Source organism: Rhodamnia argentea, chromosome 3 (genome assembly GCF_020921035.1).
Source record: "Rhodamnia argentea isolate NSW1041297 chromosome 3, ASM2092103v1, whole genome shotgun sequence".
Lineage (NCBI taxonomy): Eukaryota > Viridiplantae > Streptophyta > Magnoliopsida > Myrtales > Myrtaceae > Rhodamnia > Rhodamnia argentea.
Genome location: NC_063152.1, coordinates 1,084,815 through 1,101,098, shown reverse-complemented (window position 1 = coordinate 1,101,098; position 16,284 = coordinate 1,084,815). Strand labels below are relative to the sequence as shown.

General features: G+C 37.7%; 2 protein-coding genes across 2 annotated transcripts in view; both read left to right on the top strand.

Annotated features, from left to right (window-relative positions):
• The first annotated feature begins 3,925 nt into the window (after window positions 1–3,925).
• LOC115733875 (TMV resistance protein N-like) lies at window positions 3,926–4,511 on the top strand. Its single transcript, XM_048276206.1, has 2 exons — window positions 3,926–4,126; window positions 4,169–4,511. Exons 1-2 carry the CDS (start codon window positions 3,926–3,928, stop codon window positions 4,400–4,402), a joined length of 435 nt encoding a protein of 144 aa, XP_048132163.1. The 3' UTR covers window positions 4,403–4,511.
• Window positions 4,512–11,281: 6,770 nt separating this feature from the next.
• LOC125314342 overlaps window positions 11,282–16,284 on the top strand; it is a 396,865-nt gene continuing 391,862 nt past the window's right edge. The window contains exon 1 of the mRNA XM_048276394.1: window positions 11,282–11,603. Coding sequence (XP_048132351.1) covers window positions 11,394–11,603 — 210 coding nt within the window. The 5' untranslated portion in view covers window positions 11,282–11,393. The remainder of the gene's footprint in view (window positions 11,604–16,284) is intronic.

The window sequence follows — 16,284 nt, the reverse complement described above, 5'->3', positions numbered from 1 at the left end:
AAGTTGGGCCTTAGCAACCCAATCAGCTATAGTATTTGCATTTTTTGGTAGCCACTTCTCACCAACTGCACAACTTTACCAACTATTGTGTCAATGATCCCCCACATTTCATTATTGGCAATGGAATGAGAGCTTAAAATTAAACAAACTCCTAAGCCATATTTGAATCTATTAGAATAATTGCAGTAGGGAATGCATGCGCAGACAGAGAGGCTGTCAGCTGCTCCCAAAACCGCACATAATGGTCCATTCAACCAATCTGCTTCATCCTAATAATTTTCTTTAAAGGAAAGTCAAATGTTCATAGCACTTGCTATAGAATTATTAAGGAACAAACAGTTGTGGATGAGCTGTTGCCGACTCATTTAATAAGATTAGTTCGAGTAGCATGTACGCTTGCACAACACAGCTTTTAGTTGTAGATGTAATGACTACAGTATGTTCTGGCAACCGTCAACGCTTTGCTTTGGTTAAGAATAACATTTAACTACCACAATGAAGGCAGTAACATATATACAAATTTTATTTCTTTATTTGGTAACTTGTAAATATCGTTGAAACTGCTCAATTCATGATTGCTACCACAAGCCACATTTTCCGTTAAAAGTGCTATGAATAAAAATTCTTGACTTTATTCGGCCATAGAACCATTTGAGTTCAAGAAAAATAAAATAGAAAATGATTTATGTGAAGATCCTCAGTATGAAATATATGTTTTAGAATATAATCAAGTAGTTAAAATGCTTTATAGCACAATTCAAATATTATTTGTCTAACTTCTGGTAAATGTTTACATATTTTTCATTAAGAGTGCTACAAATGAAAATTCCAACTTTATTCAGCCGTAGAACCATTGGAGTTCACGAAAGAGAAACTAAAAAAAAAAATTATGTGACGATCCTTAGTATAAAATATATCTTTTAGTATAAAATCAACTAGTTCTACTGCTGTTATAACACAGTACAACAAATAATATTTATCTAACTTCTCGTGAATATTCACATATCTTATATTCCCAGTGGGGTAACATTGTCCCTGTTCATATACGCATGATTTTTTGTATCCACCACTCCTCGCAAGTTTGCTGGTCCAATGGCGTAAAGTAAATCCAAGCCGAATCACATGGACACGCTAATAGAATACTAAACGATGCTTCGCGATAAACAAAAAGGTGAGAACGCACAAGTTGTTCTTGATTAAAGAAAGGTTTATTGGGTTCGATACCCAAGATCTTTGACCATCTAACCCACGACATTGGCGCCCATGGTGCCGCCACAGGTTTCACAGCATCTTTCATTTTATAATGAAAAGAAACCAATAAAAACAGTTAATTGATTTACTGTTCGGTCCACGTCATCACTCACAAAGTACTAGAAAAGGAAAAACGAAGAAAAATCACCCACAGACAAGAAATATCATAAGACAAAGAATATGACTACTAGGAAGATGTTTAAATGATCTTTCGGAAATTTGATATGATGGTAAATCTTTTATATTATAATAATAACTCCGTGTAATTTTAAGTTTTGAAATGCAATTTCCATATTTTAGATTTTCAATCTATAATCTAGATAGTTTTTAATGATTTGAAAAAGATTAGTTTTTGTTATATTTTGAAAATTAACCGAAACTATACATTTAATTTCCTTGCATAGCATTGGTTTTCTAGTTAACGTGAAATGATGTTTGATGTAAGAAGACCGAGTTTATGTAAGACTTTCGCCGTTGTGGACAAAGTAGGTAATCTCACATAGTCATGCGGCTCAAATAGAAAAAAGATGGAGAAATAACTACCGTCTATTCTACCATTGGTTGAAGTTTTATTTTGGTTAAGAATAACATTTGACTATCAGGATGAAGGCACTAACTTATATACAATATTCTTATTCTGGTAACATCGAAAATATTGTAATTCATGTTTGTTACCACGGGACATATTTTCCATTAAGAGTGCTCTGAATAAAAATCCTCGACTTTATTAGTTTGTAGAACCTTTTGAAAGTTCACAAAAAAGAAGCCAGAAAAAGTTCTGATGTGACAATCCTCTGTATGAAATACATATTTGGGTACATCAACTAGTAGTTAAAGCTCTTATATCGGGGTTTAATTACTCTTCTTCTAAAATCTCGCAGATTTTCACATATACCACAGTCTTAATAGACCAACGTTGCATTTGTTTATAGTACATGAATTTCTAGATCCAGCATTTCACATAAGTTCATTGGTCCAACGGTGTGCCGTTAACCACGTTACATGAGGTGGAGTAACTCCAAGCCAAATCACACGTATGCATTTATTACAACATTAAAAGATGTTTCACAATAAAGTGATAATGACCCAAATAATCCCTGAATTTTGACCCAATATGCAATATAGTCTATGAACTTTTAATTTGACCAATGTGATCCTTGAACTTTAGCACAATATATAATGTGGTCCTTGAACTTTTCATTTGATTGATATGATCCATAAATTTTTGAAACACGTTCAATTTGATCCCTGAATTTTATGAAGATGTTTAATGTAGTCCTTCCATTGATTCAAGTTCGGGGACTAAGTTGAATACGTTCTAAAGGTTCAGGGACAATATAGGTCAAATTAAAATGTCAGGGACCACATTGCACATCGGGTTAAAGTTTAGGGACCATATTGGTTAATTTAAAAATTTACAGACTATATTGCACATTGGGTCAAAGTTCATGGATCATTAATGTCATTTTGCTCACGATGAAAGGCTACAAGAGAACACAAAAGTGGCTGTTAATTAAATAAAGATTAATGGGTTCGCTAGCCAAAAATCTTGACTATCAACTGCGACATCGGTGCACATGATGCCACCCCAGATTTCTTAGCACCTTTCAATCTATAACGACACTTAGTCAATCAGTTAATTATTTGATTAGTGTCCGGTCCACGAATATCGAGGTACATCATTCACCGCTCGTGAATTTGCCGTATAGGAATTTGTATACATAAAGCTAACCAAGATGATATATCATATCATTTAGATATGATATACTTAAATTGTGCATATAATTTTATTTATTATGAGTAGTTAGGAAAAATTATCAAAAAAGTTCTAAATATATTGCAACTATGTCAATTCAATCCAAAACTTTTTTTTTGTCGATTCAATCCTAAATCATTTGTAATTGTATCAATTCAGTTCATTTGATTGGCGATGCTAATGTGGCATATTTTTAATAATATTTTGATATTTAATTGATTTGTAATTTACAATTTTCTTTTTTCTTTCTCTTTTTTTTTTCTTTTATTCGATGAGCTGTGGCCCCAACTAGCCAGCCGAAGGCGAGGGTGGCCTAGCTCACGATGGGTGAGATGATGGCCGCACCCGCCCCTCATCATGGTCCGAGTGTTGTGGAATAAGAAGCCTTCGTATCTTAAAACATATATTTAATTTATTCGGAGATATTAAAGCGGGATCCACTTTTTGGGGAATTGATTTGAAGCAATTCGCGAGGGTGCAGCCGCAAGCGAGGGCTGCGAAGCCCTTGCTGGCGACAATATGAATAAAAGAAAAATAAAGAGAAAAAAAGAAAAAAATTAAAAATATAAATAAATAAAAATATTAAAATATTATTAGAAACATGTCACGTCATTGCTGGCTGGGAAATTTGAAAGGGAGAAGCTTGTGTCCCTCTGATAGTCCGAATAATGCGGTGGCGGTGGCGGTAGCGGTAGCACACGGTTTGCAGGGAAATAAGTCCACATGTTCACACCTTTAGATGTCTTGATGTCTTAGTCCGTCCTTCAGCACCACCATTTTCAAAATTGCTAAAAGGAAATTACGCGTCTCTGCCGTCTAGTATAAGAACAAATCAACAGGAAGTTCAAGTGGTGAGCAAACCACCTGAAAACACTATCAAATCTCAAGCTTATAGCCATTGTCGAACTCCATCATCTAATGGCTTCTTCATCGAAACCCAAAAGTATTTACGACGTCTTCTTGAATTTTAGAGGTTCAGACCTGCGCAACAACTTCCTCAGTCATCTCTACAAAGCTTTAAACCAGAATGGAATATACACTTTTATTGATCGCGAGGAAATGAGGAAGGGAGACCAAATATCGGCGGCGCTTACGAAAGCCATTGAGCAATCGTGTATTGCAATCATCATTTTTTCGGAGGATTACGCTTCATCACACTAGTGCTTGGAAGAGGCGGCAAAGATTATGGAATGCAAGGAGCAAAATGACCTGACCGTTCTACCGGTTTTTTATAAAGTGGATCCAAGAGAAGTGAGAGGGGGAAAAGGGAGGTATGGGAAAGCTCTGGCTAAGCATGAGTCCAAGTTTGGGAAGGATTCGGAGAAAGTGAAGAGATGGAAGAAAGCCCTTTTCAACGTCGGTAACTTGTCCGGGTGGCATTTGGATGATGGGTAAGTTGAGTGGAGTTCATATTTTGCGCAAGAAACCAAAATTTACAAGTAGGTATAAAGACTGTTTGTTAAAAAGAATGAATGAATCGACACACTTGATTGCATCTATAAAATGTTAAAACTTGATCGATCGATGGAGAAAATGCTTCCGACAAAATAAGAAAATGGACAAAATGTTAAGTAATGTTATTGCACTTACCCTATTTCTTTGGAAGGAGTAAGAAAGTTCGCAACGCTTGATTTAACATAATTGGTGTGTACAGGCCTTGTTAGGCAATGACATCGTTCGGGTATTTAGTAGTTTAAGAATCGAAATCTTAACCACCATTTAATGTCCGAAATAGCTCTTTTTTTATAAAGCGTATAAATAAATCACTTATAATAGCTAAATAGATCGTAGTGGATCGTCATGTGTAAAGCAAAAGAGCATGATACACTTGGACGACTAAAAGTTGAACCCTGAACTTGTTTTGATTGGTGTGGAGCTCTGGGAGTTCTAATTTGCCTGGGTGGGAATACATTTTGTTTTGGCTGTGATTATCTGAAAAGTTGACGTACTGCTTTGTCATCGTTAGCTAGGATTGCTCGTTATTTGCTTATTCAAATCGCTAAAAAATGCTACAAACTCCTTTTTCCTTTTTTGTTAGAGATGAATCAGAGCTTATACAAAGAATTGTGAAGAAAATCTCCACTCTCCTGGATCGAACACCTTTGTATGTTGCTAAGCATCCGGTTGGAATAGAGTCCCGAGTGGCTAAGTTGAAATCAATGGTAAACGCTGACTCTGATGATGATGTTGTCATGGTGGGATTATGGGGATCCGGAGGCCTAGGCAAGACAACCTTAGCAAAAGCCCGGTACAACGCCACTATTAGACAATTTGAGGGTTCGTGTTTTCTAGCAAATGTTCGAGAAAGTTCAAAAGATCGCATGGGTCTAGTTACTTTGCAAGAAAAATTACTAAAGGATATATTATTACTGCAACAAAGACAAGAAGTGTCCAATGTTGATGAAGGTATCAATCTAATACAGTCTAGACTTCATCACAAAAAAATTCTCCTTGTCCTTGATGATGTGGATGACTTGTGCCAGTTGAATGCTTTAGCGGGAGAACGCGAGTGGTTTGGTAACGGGAGTAGGATCATCGTTACTACAAGAGACAAACATTTATTGACTGGTCACGGGATAAATCAAGATCAAGTGTATGAAGTTAAAGCACTGGATGATAGTGAAGCTTATGAGCTACTAAGTAGGCATGCGTTTCCAACACACCCAAAATTAAATATCAGGAAAGATCTAGTAGGTAGTGTTCTAAATCTTGCCAATGGCCTTCCCTTAGCACTTGAGGTGTTGGGTTCCTTCTTACGTGATAGAAGAGAACATGAATGGGAAAGTACACTAAAGAACCTTTCCACAGTTCCTAACAGTAAAATCAATGATGTGCTCAAAATAAGTTATAATGGACTAGAGCACAATGAGAAAGAGATTTTTCTCGACATTGCCTGCTTCTTTAAGGGGAAGGATCCTAACTATGTAAAGAAAGTTCTCAACAGTTGCGATCTTGAGGCTACAATAGGATTAGAAATTCTCATTGAGAGATCCTTGATCAGAATTGGGTATGTAATAGAAATGCATGACTTGATTCAGTTCATGGGTAGGGAAATTGTGAACCAAGAATATCGAGCTAACCCCGAGAGACGTAGTAGGCTATGGCGGTACGATGATGTTTCCGATGTTCCGGCAAGCGATGTGGTAAGATTGCAATTGCCATCAAGATTCTGTTCCTTATCTTCAACTCTATTTACTAAATATGTGTAACCAAAATAGTCTTGAATATACAGGGAGGTTGCGCTATAAAAGCCATAGTGTTGGAGCCGCTCGAGCTGAAAGAGCTAAATATCCATCCTGATGCTTTTACAAAAATGAGATGTTTGAGATTGCTCATCATGCGCAACGTGTATAATTCTTTTCAAGGCCCTATATGGCTTCCAAACGAGCTAAGATGGATTGAATGGGCTGGACTTGGTACTTGGAATCCACATTTTTCTTCTGGTCCAAAGAAATTAGTGAGACTTGATATGAGCAATTGCAGTATCACAGGAGTCATAAAACTATGTAAGGTGAGCATTTATCTACATAGACCTTTTTATTATCTACTTCATTTGTCCAGGCACATGCGTATTATAGGAACTAGCATTCATAAGGAAATGGTATTCCTCTGTTTTAGAAACCACTTCCCTATTTACTTTCAGAATGACGTTCATTATATGCAGACACAGAAATTTTGAAATTTTTTTTTTATCATGTTCATTGCAGCATGAGTAAATTCAAATCTTAATGCATTGAAATATGTGAGAAAAAATAGAATGATCAAAGTTGGTTTCGCTGTTTTTGCAGGCCTTCCAACAATTGAAGTTCCTTTCATTTACCAACTGCAACTCATTAGTTTGTACGCCCGACCTCTCATGTGCTCCGAATCTCGAGGAATTGTACATTTGGAATTGCAAAAGCATGGTAGAAGTCCACGAGTCGATTGCATATCATGACAAGTTACGGGTGTTGCGATTAATTGGGTGCTCTGAACTTACGGTTTTTCCAAATGTGCTCAAGTAAAAAAATCTCAGAGATCTCTATCTTGCTGGTTGCACAAAATTTGATAGATTCCCTGATATTCCATGTGAACTCGAAGGCCTGAAATGGATTTATTTAGGAGGGACCGCTATTAAAGGATTTCCTGCATCAATAGAAAATTTGTGTTCTTTGAAGTCAATGGTACTATACGATTGCATAAACCTAGTAAGTCTTCCGTCTAACATTTACAAGTTACGAAATATTGAAAGCTTGGACATTTGCAGTTGCAAAAATTTTATTGGGTTGCCAAAGTACGAGGAATTAGCTGGTCTGCACATGAAGAACGGACTTTCAAATTTACGATCTTTAATTCTTCGGAAATGTAATCTGTCCGAAATAGAGTTTCTTGAGGATCTTTCATGTTCTCCCCTTTTGAGAAGGTTAGAATTGTCGGATAACAATATTACTCACCTTCCTACATCCATCAGTAAGCGTGATCATTTACTTCGATTGGATGTTTCTGGTTGCCATCAATTACAAGAGATTCCCGAGCTTCCACCATATTTGAAATGTCTTTGCGCGAAAGGGTGCGAATCTCTGCAAACCAATGGACATTTGACTTCAATTGATCAGTGGGTGCATCGAGGGTTGACCATGGTTGATACTGCCTCATCCGACGATGTTAGAATCTCTGTCTCTCTTATACAGTGTGTGCTTGAATTCTTCTACTTGAGTACTTTCTAACAGTCTATTTTTACAACAGGCTTTTCAGTCTTATTTTCATCTCCCTGGAGAAGAGATGCCAGATTGGTTTCAACCTATTGAAAAGGATTCCGTATCTTTCATGGTTTCAAAGAAATTATATGACAAGTTTCTCGGATTCATCTGGATTCGGAACTTGCTGGGAGGGTCACTAGAGGTAGTAGATGTAGAGAAGACGAGAATTGCTTCGTTCTCATTGGAGCATTTTTTAGATGCAAAAGGCAGGATCCTTTTAGCATGTTCTTCCATGAAATTGATGCAAGTTATGTAGAATTTAGCATCGAACCAGCGCATGGAAAGGCAAAAAAGTGGGGATTCCGAATAATATGCAAGCCATTAGAGGACGATTTAAAGATCGAGATTCGAGACAATGAGCTGATAGATCCAAATTTCCTCTATGAGATTGGTGATGACTCAATAGATCTAGAAGCCGAGAGTCCCCATATGCATGAAGACAGTCCGATCGAAGTAGATCTAGTAAAGAACTCGCAAGATGGTCAAATGAGTATGGAGGAACATATACAAATAGTATCCAGAAGAAATCATGAGCTTATTCTCCATCAAGGCATGCGAACCAAGACTATGCTGACTTCCAATTTGACCGGCGGAGATGAGAATGGTGGTGTTGGCTTGCAGCTTTTGTTGTCAGAATGATCGAAACTTGGTAAGAAAGCAATTCGTCGTAGGTAAGTGAACTCACCTGATCTTCATTACAGTGCCTTCTTTCTTCTTGTTTCTTCTCGTTCTCTTTTCCCAAAAGAACTTGGAACTTGTTACCCAAGTTTACTTGATATCCCAAATAAAATTCTGCAGTTCTTTATTCTCTAAATCCTCAGTTCTCCACCAAACTATGAACTCCACGGACCCACTTTCAGCATCACGACTGCTCATCTTGCATCCGACACCACTGAGCTCCGATGAATGTAAGATTGCCACCTTCCTGAAACAGAGTCCCTAGTGAACCGACGGTGATGACCAGCGAGCGGAGGGGACAGACTACCACCACAGAACGAAGCCATGGCAAATGGTTAGGTAGCTTCGGGTGAACGATTCCCTGCAGAGGTTCTGAGCTTCATGCAGATTGCTATAGGTCAGGTAACACCTGGCACATCCGAATTGTATTAAGTTTGTGTAATGCTTGAGCTGGATTTTGAATTCGATTCGTTTGGTGCTAAAGCTGCGCGGGAGCTTGAAGAACGTGTCTTGAATTTGTTCGAGAGACGTTGATGAAGTGTTTCATCGTAAGTTATGTCTGTGGATGCTTGGTAGTGAATTCAATGGCAATCTATGTCACACGATGCAAAATCAGCAACAATCCCTAGAAGGTATATCTATTCAGTCTTTCTTTTGATTGGTGGCAGTTTATTCCAAGTGGGTGAAGTCTACGTTAAATGGAAAAACAAGCGAGGGAGGATGAAACAATGGGAAGTAGGGTGCATATGGGTAGGTTCGGTCGAAACCAACGAGACTGAGAGGGATTTGGGTGCTTTTGAGCTGTCTAGGAAATGTGGATGGGTAGTATGTACGTATCATAAAGATGTGCAGCCGGTAATAGGTTTACTAGGACAATTGATTTCTACTGGACATCCTTGATCGTATAGCTATGAGACATGGATTCATTCCATTAGCAGCTGCATGTTGATGCTTAAAGTATTTCTACTGGGAGCAACTTGAAGTTGATTTCCTCTTGAATTGCCTGATTGCAGTCCTGCAATGCATGAGAGAATTTCTCATTCTCATGCTCATATTTTTTCCTCCTAACAAGTAACATGAGCCATTTGATTTTCTTTTATAGGGCAAAGCTTGCTTTGGACATATTTGAGGTTCCAGTTGGGTAAAAAGCTGATTTCCAGTACCTTGTGGAGCATAATAAAAGACAAAGGCACATTGCCATAGGAGTAAAAATGCTGTGAGAAAAAGTGGAGGTGGCTAATCCAATAGCCAGGTGCATTTCAGTATCTTTTTCCATGTGAGATTCTTAGCAACTTCAGGCGAGCAAAACTTGTTGACTTGAAGGAGAGAACATTTTTCATTAAATGCATTTCCTTCTACACTAAGAACCAACTTTCTCACTGACAAAGTTTCCAAGTTTGATATCCTTGCATTATTTTGGTCTCCTTGCGCTTTCATAGGCAACAAGACATGCAGAGATGGAAGCTCTTGATGATGTTCATGAATAGCGGCGGAGGACTGAATTTCCAGCTGCAGAAGATGCAGAGGACCTTTCACCACGCTCCCTTTCGTGTGACATGTGAACCATAAATAATGTGTGCAGTAGCATTGTGAACCAAGACCATTTGGAATTCTAGTTAGATTGGCAGAGATGAGTATGGCAGTGTTTGCTCGCTGCTTCTGTTGTTAGAATGATCGGTACACTTGCGGACCTCCACTTTACATATGAATTGCTTCTGAGGAGAGAAACTCGACTTACTTCTCGGCAAGGGTGTTGCGCCGGCCTGGCCCCTGGGCGAATAGTTTCATGTGTGGACACTGGAGAGTACATTTCATGCGAAGAAAACTAAGACAGGAACAAGATCCCATGCGCATACAAGAACACCCTCGTTGAGTTTTATCTATCTTTGTTCTTCATTTGTACTTTTTCTTAAGTTGCTTCTTGCACTTTCATTCTCCTTGCATTTTCGTTTCGAAATTTTATCTCATTTCAATGTAATTTCAATTCCAGTTCATCTACTTTTATTCGCACTCAATTTCATATAGATTCATTCCTCCATCCAAACCCCACGCGATTAGGATAATCAAAATGCTATGAACAATAACAACACGATTAGGGTAAAAAAATCTTAAAAACACACCAAGTCATCACAAAGTGATCGGGAATCAAGTAACACACGCTCTGATACCAATGTTGGGAAGCGGATTCCCATTTGTAAATCAATCTAATTTGCGGAAAACATGCCCAATAGAATCACTTGAATCACCGATCGTGCAAAGTACATCACGAGAACGTACCTTATTTGTCACCGGTTAAAAGCCCCCTTATGCGATCTTGGAGTTTTGTCGTCGAGCGTCAATCGACAGATGATTTTTGGGAGGAGTATTTTCTTTCTTGAATGAATATCGTTGCTTGACGATAGGGAGGAAGAAGAAGTTTTTGTATCATTTGAAACAACGTGATTTTTCACGTTGGTTTCAAACGATAACTGTAGACTGCATGGGCGCACACCATATCCCCGTGGACCCTATTCACTATTATCCAATATTATGAAATTAGGCGCCATCTCTGTAGTTCGCCCTTCACTCAACCATCACTACAATACACAACTCATAAAAATTATACCACATAGTTGCCCTATTACGTCATTTTCTAATGACCATGTCTTGAAAATTATAAGTATTAATTTTTTTGCAAAACAAAGGAATACACGAGAACTGTTTTTCGTCTTTGTCGACGTAAAAAAAAATATCCTCATGTAAAATAATAAACAATTACCTACCCTTTTTTGCTCAAATCTCCTTTATCGCTAGCTAACTTTATACCTAAGCAAAAATATCCTCAGTCTCTTCTCTTTGTTCTTTTTCTTTGATATTCCCGCTGTAAGCTCCTTCCTTTTGTCCGCCATAAGCAAACTTCCAACTCCATCCACGCCTCTTTCAGCATCACCACTCCACATCTTCCCTACGACGTGGATGAGCTATCACAAATGGAAGATCGCCACCTGCCAGCGGAGGCGACGAGCAGAAGAAGTTCGTCTTCGAGAAACAAAGTCCCTAGCAAACCGACAGCGACGGAGACCCACCAGCAGAGGCAACCTACTACACCGCCGACTGAAGCCATGGAAACTGGTGATGTAGCTTCGGGTAAACGATTCTTCCCTGAGGTTCTGGGCTTTATGCAGCTTGCCATAGATCAGGTAATTGCTATTGCCTAGCACGTTCGAATTCGATTAAGGTGACGAAATACTTGAGCGGGGTTTTGAATTCGACTCAGTCGGTGATACAGTTGCATGGGAACTTGAAGGTTGTGTCGTCGAATTTGTTCAAGAGACGTTGAATCGGTGTTTCTTCGTAAGTTTTGTCTGTGGATGCTTCATAGCGAATTCGTAGTTCATTGAAAGAAGTAGGTGAAAGAAAAACAACCGAGGGAGAATGAAATAATGGGAAGTAGGGTGTACATTTTCATTAGGAGGTGCAACAACCTTGGCAACAACCTTGGCCGCATCTGTGGTTGATGTTATCTGATATGTGTTTTACACTGTTAATTCTTCTTTTTATTATTGTTCCACTAGTTCATGAATTTGCGTATCTCTGTTGACGTTACTTTTGCGCATATACTTCATGTACTTTTACCAGGAGGCCCGATTTGAAGTGGCCGTCGCCCCTTTAGTAACGGCAGCATGGACAAGTGCTACTTGAGAGTTTCGCCGAATATCTCCCACTCTTACCTGATGTGAACAACCATTTTCGGTTGGGAAAGCTACTGGGGAAAGAATGATTCACAATGGTCTATAAATAAAATAAATATACCGTAATTTCTTGGAGGTAATAACTCCGTCAATAATTTTATTTTTGTCTATTTGTCTCAACTTTTGTTTTGTTCAGTTGAGTAGCTGAACTTTCAGAATATAGCTCAACGGGATCCTTTTGGTTAAATAATGTGGTATGTCTTCCTTTTTTTCTTTTTTTCTTTTTTTTGGTTGTTGCTGACTTGACTCATTTACTCGGTAAATACGGTCCATATTGCTCAATAGGAAGTGATCGACAAAGTAGAAGGCCCATGTCATAAGGGCATAAATTGACATTAAGCCCAATATGAAAATGTTGGGGATCAAACAGACACAGCCAATTTCTCTCTCATTTCTAAGACATTTCCATCCTGATGTAGTTTAGGTTTAGAGTTCTCTGCGTGTATATTTTCAAGATTTCACTATATTCGGGTTTTGTTTGTGAACAAATCCAATTTCGTTAGAGATCAAAAGAGAGTTTCATGAAGGTTTCGCTTTATAGGTGTCAAATCTATACTCATTCAATTTTTTTACTCTACTCGGTAACGGTATGGGGATGCCAAACCTAGGCGTGCACTAAGGCAAAGTCGTAGCAGCAGATAGAGTTATCGGTGTGTGCTCATTGCTGAAAAAGAGTTCGATGATTGGCCGTCGATTATGGTGTGAAAAAGTCATAGATCTTCTCTTTGAGCGTGCAATCCATTACCTTATTATGATGATTTCTCTTTTATCTGGAGCTTTATTTTGTTTTGAAGTTATCTTGAATGTATTTTGGTCTCTTGCATCTCGAGAAAATGAATGAAATACAATGTTATTTCTGACAATAAAAAGAAAAAGAAACATCAGATAGGGCAGTTTTTAATTTAATCCGCTTGGAAAGTACTAAGTTAAAACTCTCTAAATTATTCCCAATAAATTGTGCAGACTCTGTTACGACTCCAGAGTTGAGACACTCCCATCTGTTCAAACTTTGAGCTGCATTTTTTTCGTATTTCGACCATGCTTTCATCTTCAAAAGAAGAGAAATTCTAAACTTCCCTGCTTCTCTCGCTTCCTGGGGTCAGTGGTCATCATCAACTGTACTTCACACATTCTATAAATGAAATCAAATTTGGACAGAACGCAACTGAAGGAAGTTGGGTATCAATGCCAAAAAAAGAAATGAAAAATAAATTCAGACACTCAAAACGTTAGAGCTTGACTTGGAATTGTTTACAAGAAATGCAAAGTTGAGAATTTCTAATGACAGTTCATAATCTTCCATTAGATTATGTCAATTTTTGGGTAATCGCCGGATAGATTCCTCTTCCACCTGTAATATAAGATTATGGATTCGAATGTGAACTCATTCTTAGCCCACAATTAAAAAGACTGACTGTCATCTATCACAATTGAGTAATTAGGGACATGATTAAAAATTCTAAACCTATTGTACGATAGCTACAATCTTAATCTTTTCGATGATGTCAATTTAGTCATAAATCTATTACACCTAATTCAGTTTTAAATCTTTTAATTGCTCCAATTTAGTCCTAAACCTATGACGCCCAATTCAGTCATAGACCTTTTAATTAGGTCTATTTAGTCCTAAATATATTGATAACTTGTCAATTTAGTCCTAAACCATTTGTCAATTTGCAAATTTAATCCTTCCAACTAAAATTTATGAGTAAACATAGGTGATCTAGTCGGCGTCGGTCATCTTACGTGGCATGACGGATGCTGGCGAGGATAATTTTTACAATTTTTCATTTTCTGAATTATTTCCTTCTTTCTTTTTCTTTTCTTTTTTCCCCTTTTTACCTATGCCAACTATCGTTGGGCCTCGTCGGCCTCAAGTGATGGCTGCCCCCGGCTAGCCTTAGGCAAGTGTAGCCCTTGCTTGGAGAAGGGTGCCCCTCGTTGGCCTAGGCGACGCCAATAATAGCCCAAGCGAAGGCCACTCAAGCATGGCCTCGCCTAGGCTTGTGAGGACTAGATGAGGGTGAGGCTGGAGTTGGCAATGTCCGGCAGAGCTAAAGAGGGAAGAAACAAAAAGAAAAGAAAAAATTTGAAAAGTTAAAAAAATTACAAATGTTATCTATGTCAACGATTTCCATCCAAAATTAGTCCGAATGACACGGTTATCAAATCATTAAAAGGTTTAGAACTAAATTGGCAAATCATCAAAATATTTAGGACTCAATTGGCACAATAAAAGGTTTACAACTAAATTGTCCGTCGTACAATAAGTTTAAAATTTTGTTGGGCAATTTTCCGGCTAAGAATCTAACCCATTTTCACGAGATCCATCCTTTCAAGTTTCAACCATGGAGATTTAGCAGCTCGAGTTTATACAAGTGGTCTCGAAACACCTAATCGTGTATGTTAAGAAGTAGTGGTACGGTTATCTACCTTGAAAATATTGTTCGGTGCATTTGGTGCATAAACTAAATTGAATTTGACCAGGTAAAAACAGTGGACTCTATACGAATCTCTTCAATTTTTCCGGTTCAGTTCGATTAATAACGTTCCAGTTATTAGACGCAAATAACTGCCTCCTCGCAGCTCTTTCTAGCCAACAGCTTAAGTTTACAGACGATTGTGCGTGATCCAGCACATTTTGTTATTGGAATATATCTCTAAATTATAAGTAAAATGGTACTATTAATGCGCAAATAGGGAGATGGTTAGGTGCTCTCTAATTCACCACATGATTGTCCATTCGACCTGTCTGCTTCATCATAATATTTTTCTTTAGAGGAAAAGTAAAAAATTCATGGCACTTGATATTGAATAATTAGTTGGGTGCCTAGTCCAATGATATTTTGAAAGCATCTAACGCTTTCTCACCCCCCCCCCCAAAAAAAAGTACTATTTCGGATGAGCTGTTGTCGACTCATTTATTTAATAGTTTGGTCAAACAACATATCCTTTTATAAAATAAAAATATATGTCGCTTTATATAAGTTTGATTTATCTCTAATGCATTACTTTTATATGATTGACAACGACAAAATTTATTTAATAGGACTAAAAACTGCAGATTGTCAACAATGTTGATCCACATAATTTTTAATTTTACCAATGTCTATACAAATCCACAGTACGTTTCTTATTTGGAATCAATCTCCGAAATAAAAAGAAAAATAAATAAATAAATTACAAAAAATATTTAAATATCTTAAAAAATTGACACGTCAATGCCGGTCGTGACACATAGAATGGCCAACATCCACACGTTTTTTAGCCAAAATTGGCCGGATGGAATCAATTGATGAAAAGTGAAAAGGTTTAGAACTTAATTGACGCAACCGAAAGACCGACGATGGAATTAGCCAAAGTACAGTATGTCTACATTGTAGTTTTTCAATACAAGTCCAAAAAATTTTCAAATGATGTAATAAAACGTCTATTTCTCTCTAGGGAACGAAGCGGGTAGTTGTAATGTCATAGTCGGGAGGCCCTCATGGATAAAGATTGAGAAACAAACAGAAAGGTTGGGCTCTGTTGACACCTAAATTTTGATTTTTAGTAAATCATTCATTTAAGTATAAAATGAGAATTATCATAGTTCTCGCAAAAATTAATTTCTCATGCACTACATATTTACTTTTTGTCAGTCATGCATATCATTACATTCAGGCCGGAGGCAAAGCAATTGAGCTCAATTTGACAGAGGACCGGACTAGGCTTAGTTTGGATTTTTTGGCAATCAAGAAGGGGTGTGTGTCGAAAATTAACAAGGCTATTGGAATAATTTTGAGCTTAAATCAGCCCATTTATTGTTTAATTTGGAAAAATCCTTTTAATTAAAAAATTGTCCATTAATTGAAAAAAAAAGGGGCTTCATGGATGAATATTTTGTCTCCGGATCAAATTGCGATTATCACAAGTTGAGGGACAATTTTGCAAATAATGAAAATAAAACGTAAACCCTAGCTCACCATTATAAATACATGCGTAGGGTTTACATTCGAGGGGGCCACAATACTGAAAATACACGGCCTTACGAGGGTGATCATCAGCAAAAGAGAGAGAGGAGGCATTGGAGAGGACACCCAGCCATGCACAAGAGAGCTCTTATCCTCTATAGTGGAGGGTGTAGTGA